The sequence below is a fragment of the Anabas testudineus genome, chromosome 21, assembly GCF_900324465.2.
Source record: "Anabas testudineus chromosome 21, fAnaTes1.2, whole genome shotgun sequence".
Lineage (NCBI taxonomy): Eukaryota > Metazoa > Chordata > Actinopteri > Anabantiformes > Anabantidae > Anabas > Anabas testudineus.
The window spans coordinates 5420557-5439415 of record NC_046629.1 but is presented as its reverse complement, the minus strand read 5'-3'; the positions used below and the strand labels follow the sequence as shown (position 1 = coordinate 5439415).

Here is an 18859-nt window from a genome sequence, read left to right as displayed (position 1 = left end):
ATTCTACAACACACTGCCAGCTACTCCACATAAATGTAGGTGTAGCAACAAACCACTGCACTACTATGAGTGTGGCAAATAACCAGCTACACCTACACGTGAATAAAACTAAGGAAAACACATATGTACACACGTCGTCACTGAAAATATGTCAAATATTGAATGCAATGTTTCTCAAAATCTCATATTCTGTGTGCAGCAATAATTTCATCAACAGGAATAATTATAAATTCCTCAAAGTTGAAACTTATTCAGCCTTTTTCTGACGTTCTGTCCTGTTAACAAAATATTTACTATAGCAAGAAGTTAAGATCAGGACAGTGAGAGGTTTGAGAATTTAAAAAAATCCTTGGGGAAGTAAAAAAAAAACCCAGACACTTCGTTGTCTGGCATTTCCCAACTTGTTTCTATCTCTCCCTGCAGGGTTGACAGCTTTAGTGTTCAGCCTTTTAAAATGCATTACAGCACACTTCAAAATCGATCAGTGAAGGATGTACTCTCTCCGTCACCACATACACACATGCATAAAGAATTTAAAACACACAATTGGGAGGCAAATCAAGGTTAAGCAGTAATCTGGGAGCACACACAAACACTAACATGATATGGATGGGATGAAAGTTTAATTTATCACTGTGGTAAATATGCATATCCAGTGAATGTCAGCCAACAGGACAACACAGTGCAAAAACAACAGATATGTCTTTATCAAAAATCCACTAAATATTGAGCTCTAATGTGCATATGGAGACAATAGCTGGCACATCCCCCCTTCTGCCTGTTTCCACTTATCCCTCCTTTCTTTAATCACACAACAGCAGTGTCCTCTCTCCTCATTACCTGCCTTTCAATAACTCTTTCCTCTGTTTTTGCCCTCTTTCAGGATTAGTAGTGGCCAGAAGCCGTCGGGTTATTTGTTACAATGGGCCAAATTTCCAGACAACAGATTTAGAGCATGGTTTCGTGACCTTCATGTTGAAGAACGACAGTAACAATGCCAACGGTGAGAGGTAAGATTCCCCCAGGGGACCAACATAAGACATCATCTGCCAAACTGTACATCACTGTTATGTCCCAGGGACAGGGAGAGCTGTAATCTGCCACTTAAACCTGTCCTGAACTGAGCCAATGATCCACTTATTACACATGAGGATATGATTTGTAAACTGTGGAGGAGCTGTGAGACTGAAATCACTGTAAAGTAGAGCAGCCTCTGATTTAAGAGTCTAGACTGAAACACATGCACTGTACAAACCAAGAATGTATTTCTTATAATCCTCTTTTTTCAAACCTAGTATTTAATTGATTCAATAAAAGAAATCAATACACTGTAATTATTAATTCTTCATTGATCACATTCACTATAAGGAAGCTGCTGTAGAAGTAAACTACACATCATGCTATATGCTATAATCTGTCCCGTTGTAAAACATTTTCAAACATCTTCTGCGCGGTAGAGGTACAATAAATTCAGCTCTTACATCATGTGAAAGTGTGAGAGCTGCTAACAACAAATTCAAATCCACCAGCAGTGACAGAGCTTAGTTTGGGTTCCATCGGGTCCATTTCCTCTAACAAATCCTCAAATGATCTATATGCACAAACATCCTGAACTAGGTACTACTTGTATAATCAGATTTCACTGAAGATGCTATTTGACCAATCTTCTTTTAACTCCATCTGAGGAATTAATTACTGGTTTATGAGTCCCTCACTTTTCTGTCATCTCTTACGTTATTTATGAAGTAAAATATAACAATCAATCTAAAATTCAAAGTAATAGTAATTATTCTCATCACTACCTTTGTGTCTCCCGACCAAATGGTCTCCACAACAAATATGCAGAGTGAAAATTAATAAGATCAGGGTAAATTACTTAATATGATCAGCATATTTCACACTACAATGAAGAATCTGCTCAGATACTGCAAACAAGCAGACACACACACACAGTCTCTGGTGGAAGCAGTAGGCCACTGTTGACATGTAACGGAGCCTCCTAAAGGGATTAAAGGGTAGACTGTGAAATGTGCTGAATGCTCCTGCTTGGTAAGAAGAACCCCGGGGGCCAGCAGCACAGACAGGATTAAGTCACCCCGTGTGTGTGTGTGTGTGTGTGTGTGTGTGTGTGCGTGTGTGTGTGTGTGTGGTTAAATGTGTGACATTTTCATACTTTGCCATGCCACTTCGACATCAGCTGATCCATTTGCTCATTTTGTTGAGCATCCAGTGGCTCTGCATCAAAGGCAGGATGCACAAAGATGGGCCGACACAGAGAAAAGTCAAAGACCGTCAGTAAATTAGCTCTCTGATTGTTCATTTGTTGCCATCGTGCTGCATCACGCTGACTGCTGTCAGCTCTGACAGATACTTTACATTGAAAATTAATAGAAACAAGTTATTCTGCCTTCTGCCTCCAATATTGTAAATCTGAAACAAACCGGACAACTTCTTCTGCTGTGTAACTCTTCTCTGATGTGGTTATTCTGTCTCTACTGTATCGGCCTTTAGTTCTTTAGACTATACTGTTGCCATGTTAGCGTCTTTTCCTCCAGAGAAAATCTACTGAAAACACAACAAACTAGAAATATGGGATGTCTGGAATCATCCCAATTGATGCTACGATAAGGTTTCAGTTTGTTTTCATATTAATTCCACTAGACGATGGTGATCAACTGTGCTTGATCTTTATATGAACTACTGAACACCAGTGTTCCCTTTTACTTCATACATCCTCTCTCTTTTCCTGGATTCAGTGAATGGTCCATTTCTTCACATCTTCCCACTTGTCATCTCATTATAAAAATCTCTTTCCTCTCTGTGCATCCAATTCTTCCTCCTCTCCACACCTCTCTGACTTAATCAGAATCAAATAAATCCATTTTTAATAGGACAGATCTTTCAATCATCTTTTACTTTTACCCCAGTTTGTGCAGGAATTGTAAGTCATTAGTTTGCAGAGTGGAACTGATACAGCTGTGTAGAAATGTCGCTGTTTGTTTCACCATCTTGGTTTAGCAATATCTGCTAAGGGAAAAAGGATTCCCAGAAGGAAGGTATACAACGGTTGCTAGAAACAGAGTTCTTCTATGCTCTGCTATCTTAACAGACTTTGCACTACTTGTATATACAGCAGAACATTAAATCCACCTGGAGTAGACTTAATGCAGTTGCAGAAGTCTCACTGAGCAGAAATCTCTTGTTTGCAGTGACTGGATGTAAACAATGTGCAACAAAATATTGATGTTACTATCATTTTTATACATGAAATTTCAATTTACTTATTGGTTTAAAATATTCTATTGAACCAAAAATCAAAAGCAAAGCCTGAGTGTGCAGAGTGTAATAGGATCACTGAGCCACCTTGTTCTTTGTCACCAAAATGTTAGCAAATCTTCTCCTTTCCCTTCATCTCGTGTCTGTCCCTGCCTTCCTACTGGGCAGCGGTGTAGTGACAGTCAAAAGGGGAGTACGATGCCCTGAATTTGTTTGACAGGCTCAACGTTTGACAAAAAATGAGTGGCAGTCAAATGCTCCCCGGTGAGATCAAACAGACAGCCAGTGGATCTGCTGCCGTCTGCAGGCACCAATCCCTGGACAAGAGACAGCTTAGCTTCATATCATAGTGCAGAAAGAGAGTGAGAGAGAAATGGTAAAGTGTGGAATATTGTAAGACATACAGGGAGAGAACGAGCAAAAATGATTGACAAGACTGAATCTGAGGAAAGGAGCAAAAATACAGAGGTTTTTCAAATATCGACTCTTGGTGGTAGATACAAAACAAAAAGCAGGAAGACTTGTTATGTTCTTGCCGTTTAACTTGTCCTTCCCATCTTCTCGTTTCCTCGACTCCACACCTTGCTGTTTTGTCTGTCTTCTCCCCTCTTTTTCTTTTGCCCTTTGTTTTTCTTTGTTGTTCATGCCTCCAAACATTTCCTCTCCATCTGTGATCTCCTTCGCTCCCTTCCACCTCAACTGGGGTTTTCTTTACCTTCCTCTAATCTAACTTTTCCTCAGTTTCTGCTTCCTATTTCTCTCTCTCGCCTTTCTCCTGACCACAGAAGCCCTCCCTCTGTTCTGCCATCCTGCTCTTCCTGTTTATTTCTCTCATCACCATCATTATATCTGTCTACCATCCTTTCCTTCGCTTGCTGTTCCATTTCTGTCATTCTCCATCTTTTTATCTCCTCCTCTCTGTCCAAGCGTCCATCCATCGAGGGTGGTTTATGCTGTGCCGTTTATGCATGCAGAGTCTGCAGCTTTTCTTTAACACACCGTCATCTCATTATCCTACATTACAGGGCTCAGTCTGCTCTCCTGACCTTCTCCTTTCTCTGCACAATCTGCTCTTCCTCGCTCAATTCATCCCTGTCATTCTTGTCCCCTTCCTTTTTCTGGTTTGCAGGAACATTAACATTTATCTTTGATGGATGTTTTATTGGAAGTTATGGTGTCCTGTTTAACTGATTTCAAAAAGGAAATGAACATGTATAATTTATAAATTTGGTCAAAATTGAAGACAGAGTCTAAAATTCTTCCTGTGACTGACAGATCAAATTGATAACGAAGACCTCCCTGTGGAAACAGTCAACTTTTAACCTTCGATCAGCACTTCTCTCAGCAGGATAACTGAGAGATGCTTCAGAGTGCCACCCCTGCTGTGACAAGTCTATGCACATCTATGGTACATACATAGTGCCTGCCTGAAGTGTACATTTTATACTGCATGCTCACTTAACTGCTGATGCTCTTTGGATGACACAGGATGTGCAACTGTGAGAAATAGTTTTGTAAGTTTACTGAGGAAACGATGTGAAGAAATGAGCCATGAAGAGAATAAATGCAAAAGGGGAAAAATAAAAGAATACTGAATAGGAAGAGGAAGAGGAGAACGAAGACATTTCATATTCAAGTGATGAGTAACTGCCGTGAACTTCATGCATATGAAGATACAAGATATAGTCTTCTAAAAATCATACTATTTTGTTGGTGCTTGGTAGAATAATTCAGATTTAAAGGTCCAGCCTTTGTAATGTAGGATTTCTGTTAAACATTTGTAGTCTCCAAGCTTCAGCTGAGACAGGCTTATCACGTCAGACTTGAAAAAAAATCCTCCAAAGCCACACAAGACAGCATACAACTGTTGGTAGTACTGGGAGTAGTACTTCCCCAAGACGGGCATACTGATTTTAATGTGCAGAAATCTGTGGATTGCCTTTGAGTGAATCTTAAAAAAGAGTGTTAACCTTTAAGTAATAATGTTAAGTGTTAGATATAACAAATATGTTTCATTATGTATAATAAACCAGTCCAGTCCCAACTTGTTTCAGCTTCTCTTCCATTATTCAGTATTTACTGCATAAGTCACACTGAAAGAAGAAGCCGTCTTCCACACAGAGCTGTTAACTCCACAGCTTTCAGCACTTTCTTAACATGGAAATGTGCTCAGTATTAACGCCAAAGAATACTCACAGTGTGCAGTGGATTTTGTTCACTTTAAGATTGAGCATTACTAAAATATTAAATTTATTACCACCTCTCATGCCCACCCAGATCCCTATCTGCTTCCAACTAGGCTGAGTCGCAACTAATCTGATAGTGGACTAATAGAAAATTTAGAAAATTTTAGAAAAAAGTGATGAGGTGGGTGATTAGCAAAGAAATAATTAATTAACAAGAAAAATAATAATAATTTACATCACCAACTAGTCAACCTTTAAATTTGTTGGTCACTAATTTGCCCACTGATTTTAGTTGACTAATTGTTGCACCGAGCTTAGTTAGAGGCACTTTCGTGGACATAACTACTTCTTGGTATTAACTTAAGTACTATGGAAAGTATCGTCAGCAACCTTCCTGAAGAATGGGTCACCTGGTTTTAGTTCAGAGTTGTATGTCAAAGACTAATGTTGGAAATGAGAGAGTTCAGTCTCTTATTGCTGGTCTGAGCTACTTCTGTGAATAGTTTTATTCTGCAAACTCACCATTATCTAAATTCCAAATGTGTTAATCACAGAAAATACTTTTATTCTGTAAACATAGCAGCTTTGAACTTGTACTGTTTAACCATTAGCTGAATAAGTTCCTACTGTTTTGGTATTACCTTCAGAGAACTGTACTGATGTTCTCATCTGTTGGTAGGAAGGTAAACAAGAACACTTCTTCAAATTCTGGTGTTTACATAAGAAGTTACGAGATTTGCTTTGGTCATATCTCAATTGTTTGACGGTTAAGTTCCTTTTTCCTAAATTGTGTGTATCATTAGCAAAGCAATGCTTGTAGCAGCAGTGACAGAGAGCACTGTAACATGGTTTCTCTACACCAGAGAGACACATATACTATATAAACCACTTAATTAACACTGTTGGCTGGCATACCTGCCCGTATTGAGCACACTGTGGTACACCCTATACCTATACAGTGCTCTGGGCTTTGTCATCAGATTTGTTGTAACAACTGGAGAATAGTGTGTTAGACTGGAAGAGAAATGACAAAGGTGGGTATAATGTGACTACATCTGCTAAGTTTCTGAACTTAAAAAGGATGGTACACACCACAGGGTGCTAATCAGATGCAGGTACTGGCAGAACAAACTAGAAAAGAGACACTGAACACTAAAATAGCTGCAAGAAGAAAACACAATATGAACAAAACATGGTGATTTTTTTTTCTTTTTTTTTTTAAGTGGGTGCTGTTTTTACTTTACTATCTGCCAATAAATGTAGTTAATTACTTTGTGGATTCATCAATCACTGTAGGAAAAATGCATCCTTAAGGTCCCCTCTACTTCCCACTTTTATAAAAAATTAATGAACCATCTTCCCAAAATAAAGGCATCATAAAAACATCAATAATTCTTTCAAATTTAGTTCTGGAAACCCAAAAATGTTAAAGGTTACACTTTCATAACTTTAATCTTGTTTATATATGTATGTATTCCAGACAGACATTCAGTATGTGAATATAATTTGCTATTCTAGGATTTGGACATTCTTTATTTAGTACTTGAAAGAAAGACTGTGAAACTGTGAGTCACATCAGAATCTCTAATTAAAATATTTTCCACCTGTTTTTATTTTTTGTTCTGCCTGAACAGACATCAGCAAACAGGTGAAAAGAGTTTGGAAATGTAAAACCTGGGGAAATAAATGAGAAGAATAAATGAAAAATAAATCAAAAAAGGACTGAGGGCAAAAAAGGAGAAACAGAGTAAGAAAAACAAAAAACCGTCGGGCAAAGTTGAGTAAATGAAAAATGAGAAAGCTGAGAAACACAAGAGAATAAACACAGATGAGGCAAAACATTCGAAGAGCAGAAGAAACATCAGGAAGGAGGGACAGAGGGAGAAACTGAAAAATAAGAACAACAAAAAGAGAAGAGAGAATTAGTGGCTCGGAAATAAGAAAAGAGAAAATGATCCAATTAGACGTAGACAAGTGACCAAACAGAAGCGAGAGAGTGAAAACAGAGGAGAGGGTGGTGAGGACATCAGAGCAAGAGTTAGAAACACAAGGAGAAAGTAAAAGAATAAAGCTGAGACAGACGGAGGAGTAAACACAATCCATCAATGCTGCTCTGCTTCGCCAACACTCCTCCTGAATGCTGATCTCCAACTTGCTCCTAACTTTTCTGATTTTCCATCGCTGTCTTTGTTCTTCTATGATTTTCTGAGGCTCAGTCTGCGGTTCTCATCTTTTCTCCATTTAGCCAATCACTCTTTACTCTCAGATCTCCCCTCATTTCTCTCTCTCCGTCTTTTCATTCTGTGTTTGATTTTTCAACAGTGTTGATGATGACTGACACACGCAGCGTTACAAATCAAATGACTAGAAAGCTTTATCTGATGAGGATGTCCTTGGCTTTTTTTTTTTTTTTTGTACCTCATACGGTAAAGCTTTATGTGGATGTCTCAACAGGCAATTACACAGCAACTATGGATGATAAGTACATAGAAGGCCTCATTTTACTTCACAGAAAGTTAGTTTCTTGGCTCTCAACTGGTCCTACAGAACCTGTAGGTTCAAAGCTTCCAATGCTCAGCTCATCTCTGCATTAGTAAATAATTTTGTATTGGATTACTGGTTCGTCATTCCTTTGGTAATTAATTAAATAAGCAGCATAATACTAAAAAAGCTGTAGTTAGGACAGGAACTCTTTCTAACACAAACCACCCCCCCGGGTTACTATTTGTTTTTGCATGTCTCTTTCTGGTCCTGTAAGGTCCTGCTGATCTGAGACTTGGAGCACAAGCTGTAGTCTTGAGCATCACATTCTCTGTATGGGGGTTGTCTGGCGTGTTTCTCCACAGCTGCAGCTGAGTACATTTACATTCACAACAAAATCACTGCTAACAACTTCTGCGAGTGTCCAATTTTTGTGTTTGCTCATGTAAATATAAGCTCTTATTCTGGTTTTGAAAAATATTTTGAACGTGCTCTCTGAGTAGGTAGATACAGACCAGTGTACCATGCCATATTTTCTCAGGATCCTGATTAGTCTGCAATCTGAACAGGTGCATCTTTCACTAATGTCACTTAATAGCGAGTAAAATGACAGCTTAATGATGGAAATGCTGCAATTACAGTTTAACACCTGTACTGCAGAGGATACTTTTACGCAGTACATGCTCACTTGTCTTCCACAGCTGGTGGTAAAATGGAGAAGTGGTAAAACTAAGTAAAACAGTACAGAACCAAAGGAGCATCCAAACAATCAGGGTTTCATTAGAACTGTTTGCTGGGAAATGAAAAACAAATAAGACTCTGTTCCACGTAAACATTATGTGCCAAACATGAACAAAACAACTGGGATACTGAATATTGGAAAATGTAAAACTTAGGCATCAAATAGGTAGGATTGGTAGGATACTTAGAAATTTGGGTTCTGAGTCGTACAAGACATAACAAATATAGCTGCTGTGTTCATTTCCTCATTTGACCCATCCCTCACTTATTTCATCTGTCCTGAAATCACAGTTTCACCTGTAACAACATCCAGCTGAGAAGGATGCTGATAAGCTCTGAAAACATCACCTTCAACCACCAATTCAACTCCCCGAGCTTTAATAACTTTAACCTCTATCTACCCGGAGAGTGGACACTGCTTCATTTTCACACAGTTACACACAATTTCCCCCAGGGATGTGCCCAGTAAAAACAATTTAGTCAGCTGCTGGTTGTCTGGAGCAGTTGAGGGGTTAAGTCCCTTGCTCAAGGACACGTCCAGTGAAGATGAGGAATGAGTCTCACTTGCTTTTCTCCCCCGTCGGCCATTCATCACCTTCATTCTCCACTCCCATCTTCTTATCTGTAGCCATCACCTCCAAACATCCTGAACTTATCCTCACTATACAGTCGTCTGAATTTTTCCACCCTCTCCTTCGAGCCCTTCCATGCTCCATCTCCCTCCTTTCCCACTACCCACTGCTCCCATTACGACTTGAGTGGGCTCTGATGAATGAGTGAGTATGGTTTGGGTGGAGGAGGCAGAATTGAACAAAGGAATGGGAGAGAAAGCATGGGGAATAAGGGCGCCATTAAACTTAGCTTTTGTTGTTGTTCAGTGTGATTGAACAAATCACTTTTTCAGAATGTCAGCCCACAACCTCTGCATCACCCACTTTAGTCAGTGATCATTTTCAATGTGGGAGAAGGCCAAACCTTTCTGCAGATGATTAAATCGGCTCTTAACCGACTGACAGATGACTAATATGTCAGTTATGCCTTTTTTTGCTAAATCACCTGACAAAGTGAACATGTCATTTTCTGAGCTGCTGTTTACTTCTTCTTTTTCAAACTGAAACTATTTTGAGAATAATTTCTAACTGTTCTGCAAAAATTAAACTGCAAATAAATTCACTTTATTCATTTGTTCTTTTCTTCACCTCAGGAAAACCCCAAAGGATTTGGACAGGATATAACTGTGGAACAAAATCCAAAGACTCACTTGAACTTTGTGCAAAACCTACATTTGCATTTATATCTCTTTTAATTAATTTTTCACTTTGAGAATTGCCTTTAACTTGATAAATCCTAACTGCCAATAAAATACTGAAGGATTCTGCTTCAGTACTGTGAAATTAATCTGAATTGGATGATATGAAGTGAGTAAAGACTGTCCACATCCAAAAGAAAAAGAAGCTGATCACACAGAATCTTTAGAGCTAAGCTGTGCCGTAGAATTAGCTTTATTTAACAAAGTAAAATTACAAGTGATATTAAGGCCATGTGTCAAAGTATAGGATTAGAATCTAGACAAGACTGAATGATTAGGATGTTTAAGACTAAGAATTTGTGAAGTTCCTAAACCCTAAAATGAAGGAAGTCCTGTTTTCTCTCAGGAACAATACAAGCAAATGTGAAATGTGTCATAATAAATGATTTATCACATTTATTCATCATGGAAAGTTATTTTTCTTACTAAACAAGCACACAATAACAAACCTGTCAGCTGGTTAATGCCTTAGCTGTGCAAGATCTGTCATATTTAAATAAGAGATGGCATGAGCAGCGAGCTCTAACAACATCACATGCTTGTAGATATGCGACACATAATCAGTCAGAGACCAACAAAACAAGTTAGAAAACCCCTAGCAGACAGTAGCAGTAATTTAAAGGGCAAAGAAATTTGAATATTTACAATGAAAATGGTTTTAATTTAGGCAAAACGAATCCTAATTAATTAATATTTAAGACTTTCAATTTTCCATCTATCTGTTATATTTGGATTATGTGCAGTCAGCAGTTTCTTTATTTCCATTTTCCATCAGTCATTCCCACACCCAGAAAACGTGTACACTCACTGACCAATTTATTAGGTACACCTGGGCAATCTGAGAGTTGATGATTCTACTAGATGTTTGTTATTTAGGTCACAGTTGGTGGTGGAGTCATAGAAAACTGCATAATAATAGTAGGTGTTTCTAATGTTTTGACCCCGACATATACATGTTAAATTACAATAAAATGGTAAAATAAAAAATAAAATATATAATGGTAAAATAAAATATACAGTAGCATCAATAACAGCTTGACTGTATTTTCCAATGTGTACCATTTTATAGTAGACATGTCAGCGTGGATATGTTAGGGAATAAGCTTTGGACACTATTTTAACAATTTTAGCCCAACTCCAAGAAAACAAAAACAGCTTTCCCATCTTCAGAAGCTGTTTGGGACTACAGCAGCTGTACTTTAAATGTGTGTTACACTTGCAAAAAGTTCCTGTAAATAATATAATAAGACACAGCGCTGCCGACATCGCTCAGTGACGCACACAGTCAAATAATTAATTGAAACTGCAGTTTAGTTTGTGCACTCTCTGATTCACTAGCTGTTCTTGCGCTCACAACACTGCATGTGTTTCAGTATTTTAGGGGTGCACTACGGGGCATCTCTGACAGCTGCAGAACCAGGAGATACAAACAAACAAAAGGTAAGAAATGGATCAGCATCCACAGAGTCGACACAAAAATTCTCTGAATGTGTTTTCAGGCAGAATTTAAGTAAAATGTCTGACAACAAACAAAAAAATCTTCAGAGACCAGTTGGCCAGGACCACATAAAAATTATGATGGAGAGTGCAGTGGACGTGGGCGTTGTACTGAGCACATATTTGATGTATTTGCTCCCATTACAGAGGGAGCACCGCTTGGGTGGCCATGAAAACGAGAGTGGAAAGGATGGAGACAGAGAAAAGTGGAACAGAAAAAGAGAGATGCAAGGCTGGATTCAACTCCCAACCGAAAATCTGCCTGCTGACCTTAATGAGAAGAGAGGAGAAGACGGATGAGGGGGAGCGTGGAGGAGGAAAAGAAAAGCGCTGGGACAAAGATGGGAGGAGAAAGGAGATGGGAAGAAACTCTTCCCGTTTTTCCTGGTCCTATAAGCCAATCATTTTCTCTCTATGCTTTTATCCTTTCATCCCTAACATACCTGTATTAAAACACAAATTAATCCCTCAGCCCTTTTCTCTATATCTCTATATGCTTTCTTAATCCCACCCCAATTTCTTATCCTCCCTCATGCCCTCTCTTTGCAATTCAGGGAAAAAAAACTAATGATGTTTATCAAGTTCCTGCAAAAACACTTCTCACTCACAATCTCACAAACACACACAATGTTAAAGATGAGCACTTACTTCCTGTCCAGAGAGATAGTAGGTGGCTAGCAGTCCTCCTATGAAGCGAATGTTGACCTCAAACACGGACACCTCTGCGTTCTGGATAAATAGAGCACACAAAATATCATCAGACAAGAAAAGAAATAGACATTATTCCAGTTGTTATTCTGTTAATCTATTATTCTCTTTCATGACGAGTTTTAATTTCATTTATGTCACTCTCAAGGATTCTATTATGAGCTTGTTGGTGGTTTCTGCACCAACAGCACAGCTTGAGCCCTTTTTCATCTCTCGTCCTACTGTGTTTGTTTAGTTTTGTGTGAAGATAAATTCAAAATGCACAGGTAGCGAAAGAAAGACATGCATATTTAATAACAATTCAGGTTCACATAAAAAGAACTCCCATTAAAATGAAGCAGCCTAATTAAGGAAAAGGTATTTTGCAACCTATGGCATCCAGCAACAGAAAAGCAAAGAGTCCTTAAGAATGTGCCTATACGTAGATACAAATCAATCTGTGATAGCCCTTCAGAGCTCTTAAAGTGAGGAAAACCCTTCAAATGTGTGGATAAACATAGGACAGTTAAAACACATTTCTTTCTATAATTAAGTTTAAAGTTGGCAACATTTCGTAAAATCTGGGGTAAAATCACAACAAAATCTTCCAAAGATTAATCACCTTATTGCAAGATACCACAGAGGTCCTGGAGGCCTATTTTTCTTAACATAGCTTAAAGATTACAGTTAAGAAATTCATTTCTCTGTGTTTTACAGCCTTATCGATGCCATGGCAACTCTGATGCAGTAACATTACTCTCACTGAGTACTTTCACCCCACTGTTCAAATACAAATATGATCGGATCTGTTCTCACAGAAGAAGTGAAAATATTGAAGAGGAGGTGACTTTATCTGTACATGTCTTAAGTACGTTCTGAATGACCTCGATTTAGAATAAAGGCGCCCCTGTTGGACCCCAGTTGGTGGCTTTTCAGCCAAATTAATTGAAAAACTATAGTTTAACAACAACAACAAAATACATATTCTGTTCACTGAATTCATCACCCTCTTGGTATTTTTCTTTTTTATTTTTTTTCTTACTTCATGCATTTAACAACAGCAGTTAACACATTTCAGTGGTCAATTTGGGAGGAAACATTTTGACTCTAGCCTGTGTCCAAGTCACCTGTTGCAGTGCCCTCCATTTTGGGTAAGCAATGGAGGACAAGTCACAGGTAATGTGACCTCAGCTTCCAGTTTCCCTTCACTAACCTACTCCAACCATAAGCCCTTTCTGGTTCCTGGTCTTTCTGTCAGCGTCTACAGCTGTCAAACTGCTGCTGCTGGCAAGCTTTTGCCATTAAATTAAATAGGGAATGACCAGTCTTCCTGCTCTCCATCCTTCCACCAAGATACAATTTCCACCATATTTTATTTATCATCTACTCAGGGCCAAAGCATTATGTCTATGTGCACAGCAGCGTGGATCATATCTGAAAACTCTGGGCTTCGTTCCAACATCAAACCTCCTATCTCATGAACTGCGAGTCTTCTGTAATCAAGTCAAGTCAGATCCTTGGCAGCTCAAACTTGTATCTTACAGAACCTGAACGACGTGTTGCCAACATCTAGGTGCCAGATATCAAACAGAAACTTCAGAAGTCTAGTAGAAACACCATATTAAGCAGGCGTAGTTGTAATGTTTTGGCTCATTAGTGTACAATCAACCTTGAGTTAACATGGTTTTGCACACAATCTGAACATGTGATAATGTGCCAGTGTCACCTGCAGCTGCGACCTCTCTCAGATCCCTTGTATGCAGTTGTGCAGTCGAGGAGTCCTGTCCGAGGAATGAAGTGCAGAATAGCTCTCACTACCACTGCTCCCTCCTACGTCACTTATTCTTTAAGGGGGTCCCACCACCTGTGGCTGAGTGAACATCTCAAATGCTCCCCATTTTTATTCCCTGGCTTTTGTTTGCATACTTAATGCACATGCTAGATCATCAGATAAATGCATATGCATTTGCCCTGGATTTTTCTTCAAACTGAAACAGTGGAGCACAATTTTCCCATCAACCAGTAATGAACTAGAGGTTTACACCACATCACAGCAGCCAACACAATATCCAGTGATGACAGTGAGGTGATGGGAAGCGCTTGTAAAGCTGAAGGCCAGCTTCAGTAGCATCCATCTCTCAGTCGGCCTCACTGGGTATCCATTTACGACTGTAGTTAGGGGAACAAACCCCCAGTGAGCAGCAGAGCTATAACACAACTCTGATTTTAAAATCCCTGCAGTGAACACAGATAGGACAGCGAGGAATCATGTAGGTTGTGTAATGACGCATGAGAGCGGCACAAGAACAGAAGTTTGATTTTAATGAACTGTTCTGGAATAAAGCTACAAAATAGGACAGCAGAGTCACTTCATTCTCTGATCCTCTATCATATGATAGCTTTTAAAGACATACTGCACTGAATTTCCCCTGTGAATTAGCATCCACATTTCAACCTTTTCTACTTTCTCTATTAATATCCACCATGCATCAATATAAAAAGAAGTCTGTCAAGACGTATATTACACCATTTCTTTTTGTGCCGCTTTCTGTCATAGATAATCAATGTTTACTTTAAATTGGATCCTGTCACGACTGTAAAAGTGGCTTTTTCTGAGGTTCTCCCTCTGGAGTTTCAGGAAAATTTCAAATAATTATGGCTTTGACTCTTCCTAAACTAATTACTTCTGTCGATCCTTCAGTTGAAGCTTGTCATCTTATACCTCACCTACATGCATATGTATAAATAATGTGTACAATCAATGTATCAACTGCCGGAAATGTTGTCAGCAACAGTATTAGTCAATTCCTTTGAGTGGAAAAAAATAATATGCGCCTCTAGAGTGGGAACTAGTACGAGCACCAAATGAAAAACTAAGGTAATTTACAGATCAAACTATTTGGGATAATAATCAAAAACTTGATTGATAGTAAAAATACTGGCCGGTGGTTTAATCATCAAATATTGTGTTTACTCTTGACTTCATATTCTAACTTGGCCTCTATTCAAACAACTTGCCAAGACTGAATTTGAGCTAAGTTCTGTTTTGCCCCCGCTCACTTGCCAATGCATACAAACATATTTTTCCCCACAGTTAATATTGATTATTTGGGAGGACTTTTTGCTTATTTCCAAGCCCTAAGGACAGTGGTAACTGTATATTAACTATATTGTAAAGGCAACTGAGGCAAATTTGTGATTTGTGTTGCTGAGCTATAATAATTAAAGTTTGATTGGATTTCCATTCACATAGTGGGTGGAAACTCTCACACAAAGTTTGGCCCGCACCTTTCACTAGAGCACGTAAATGTGTGGTGATACTCTCACAGGTTTGGAGGGAAACAATTGAAAAACATGTCATCCAGGTGATTCCTTTAAAATATTACATTCTGCAGCAACTTGTCATTTCAGGTGACAAGAGACAGGAGCACACGAGGCTGTGGAAGTCACTGTCAAACCTCTTTTACCTTTATTCAGATTTTTTTTGCCTTCAAAAGAACGTAAAAGACAACTCTGCATTCTTTCATGTCTGGAAAAACAGACTGTTTTCCCCATGTAAAAAAATCTAATTAAAAACTTATACTCCTGTATAATTAAAAACAGTCAATTAAACTAGACTGCAACGCACTCTTTGACAGCTACTATTATTTTATCTTTTTATCTCTACATCATCTTCTGATAGAAACCTCAATTTACCCAGGGTTATTAATGTGTCAGTTAACGAAGTCCATCAATTTGGTGAATCTTTGAGCCTGGCTGTGGATGCATATCTTACGCCAACACATTCATCACATGAGGGCAAGCTGCAGTGCGGGGGACCAAGCAGGACACTGGAGACTCTAACAATGACTCACAGCTTGGCTCAACCTGACATGGCAGCTATTTAATCATTCATTAGTGTTGGAGCTGGAAGATATGCTGGTGTTGGTAGGTGGGTGGCTGAACTGAGAAGTGGAGCAAGGGTGTAGACACACAATAAAAATATACATATACAAGTTTTTTCTTACTAAACTCAAAATCAAACCTAATCTCAAACTATCTGATCATGAAGCGAGAACGGGGCAAAAAGTCTCACAATAAAAGGTCAAACTGACTCAAACTAGCACACAGGTAGGGAACTTGCACTCATATGCATGAACAGAAGAGTGATTAAACTTGACTGAGAGTGATGTCTTTAATCTCCTAAATGGAAATCCAGACGATGCCCTTAGTCCAGGCTCAGAGCACTGACTAGAGAGGCTGGGTATGACAGCACCCTATGGGCTAAGCAAATCTTTGATTTTCGCAAGAGTCAAGCTAAATAACACTTTTGCTTCCAATTACACTGCCAGGCCTCTGCAGGCTTGAAGAATATTGCTCTCTATCAGCCGGGGAATATAAAGCCGTGGCCGTACTGCTAAGATTCAGCCTAAGCTAGCTTAACATTTCATGAATATTACAGTAACCAGGTACTAATGCCTAATACAAGTAGGTGTAAGAGCATCAAACCGAGCGGTTAATAAAAACATGGCAACACGCCTCCTTTCGTCGTCAGCACCAGCTTCAGGTCTCATCCACTCTTCTCTTCTCCTCCCTCTAATCTCTTCTCTCCATCCCCTCGTGTGTTAGCAAAGAGCTTCTGCTCTCCTCTCCTACCTCTCACTCTCAGCATTTCTTATTGTCTCATATTCCCGTCTTTGTTATTGCTTTTGTTATACATTTTATAAATCTCCCCCTTTTTTTAAAGGCACAAATGTCATGTGACAAAGCAGGTTTTATTACTGGGGCTCTATCACCCTGTGCTACAGAAACCCTTTTAGGAAAATAGTTTTTGTATATATTGAATTTACTGTTAATTATTGAGATTGATAACAACAGAATGAACACATTTCTGTAATCTAATCTACCTTTATTTTCATAACTGTCTGCTTTACAATCCCAAATGCACGTTTTCTCTTTTCATTTTTTTGCTCAAGTTTAAAATTTTGTAAAGCTCAATAGAGCATCTTTTCTCATAAGTAACAAAAGCAATTTGTATCCATGGATTTATTGGTATAAAGCAAACAGGCATCAACAATCTGAAAAAACAAACAAACTGGAGATTTGTACCGACTGTTTACATTCAGTAAATAACAGAAGTGCACAGTGTCCAAATTTGGACACTGACTCTTTCACTTGATATCAAAATTGACTCTTTTCCTGTATTTTCTTTTCTTCCTCTTTATATTTATTTCTTCCTACAGCCACGGTGACTACCTACAGTATTTCAAATTCTAATTTTTCTTTTATTTATCCTGTATCTATCCAAACATCACAACCTCAGCCCGTGATTGATCTTCACACCCTTCTCTGCCTTTCTATCTTCCATCTCTAGCTCTAATGCAATGTCTTACTTTTCTCCTGCTGTCCCTTCTTTTCTCTCCCTTCATCTGTTCAGATCCAATTTCTCTCTCACCCTTCATTCAATCGAAGCCTCATCCCTCCCTATTCACCATCTCCGATTCCTCCTATCCCTTCTTTCCCCTGCTCTACCACAGTGATCCTAAGGTTAATTAGCCCTCCGAGTGTCAGGATGTTAGATCCCCTCTGCCTACCTGCTAGCTGCCCTGTGATTGCCTCAGTAGGGGGACTAACAAGCTTCAGTCTCAGATACTGTTAGAGGCAGTGGGTAAAGGAAGGGGAAAAAGAGTGAGGGTGATTAAGGAGAAGGCATACATGGACAGGATTAATGATTTCAGGAGAAATTTGAGGGAGACAGAGCAGAACAAAGGAGAAGAAGTAGGGCTGACAGCTTTACCATAATGGGGAATTAGAAAGAAAGTAGGAGAAAAGATGAGGTAAATGAAACAAACGATATGATAGGGAGGGATAAATGACTAGTTAGGTTACCTGTATTTCAAATCATTAAAACTGAAGAGTAGAGTATAAAAAAATAAAATGGAGGATAATAATAAACATTCAGAAGACAGACAAACAGGGACAGTGAGAGGACAGAAGCATGGTAAAAATAAACTAGGAGGGGCGAAATTAACTTGTCTCGTCCAAAGACTACAAAGCTAATTATAAAAGAAAACAGATTAAAATAAAAGGTAGAGGAAGAGGATAGTGTTGGGTTATGAAAGGGTTATAACAATATGAACGGATTTCAGTAAAAAAAAAAAAAAAAAGGAAATATGGAGGATAGAAATGATTGACGGGTGAGGAAAAGGAGCAGAAGAGCTGGTAATAGGAGAGGAGGACTGAAACAGAAATAAATGAGGAAGAAATGCAGATGTGAGGGATTCAAGAAATGGGAATGAAAACAGAACTGGACAGAACCGCACAAGATGTTGGTTAAATTGGTTATGAATGTAAATAGACACTGAGCTAAGAGATAATGAGTTTCGTTTGCTGTTATTGACCCCATTAGTTTGAATAAACAATACCTAGTCTATCAAATACAACACTGTTCGATGAACACTACACAGTGATATAACCAATCCCAAGTTTCCATTTTGAATTATTTTTACTGGACTGATTCAGTGCAGCTCTTTGGTGACACTATGGTGCTACTGTAACACTGCCGAGGTTAGGAGTTTGAATCCCGCCATTTATTTATGATCCAATTGTGCTGTTGTTAAAAACCATGTCAAGAATTAAGTATTAGTAGTATTTTTGAATTGAGTCTAATTAACTCATATTGCAGTTGCTGTTTTTAACTCAA

The 18859-nt window shown here is 38.7% G+C and overlaps 1 protein-coding gene across 2 annotated transcripts in view; it reads right to left on the bottom strand.

The window, feature by feature from the left end:
• Positions 1 to 18859, bottom strand: part of man1a2 (mannosidase, alpha, class 1A, member 2) — a 95887-nt gene that overhangs the window by 25309 nt on the left and 51719 nt on the right. For both annotated transcript variants that reach the window (XM_026376461.1, XM_026376462.1), the window contains exon 6: positions 12139 to 12219. In XM_026376461.1, coding sequence (XP_026232246.1) covers positions 12139 to 12219 — 81 coding nt within the window. The remainder of the gene's footprint in view (positions 1 to 12138; positions 12220 to 18859) is intronic.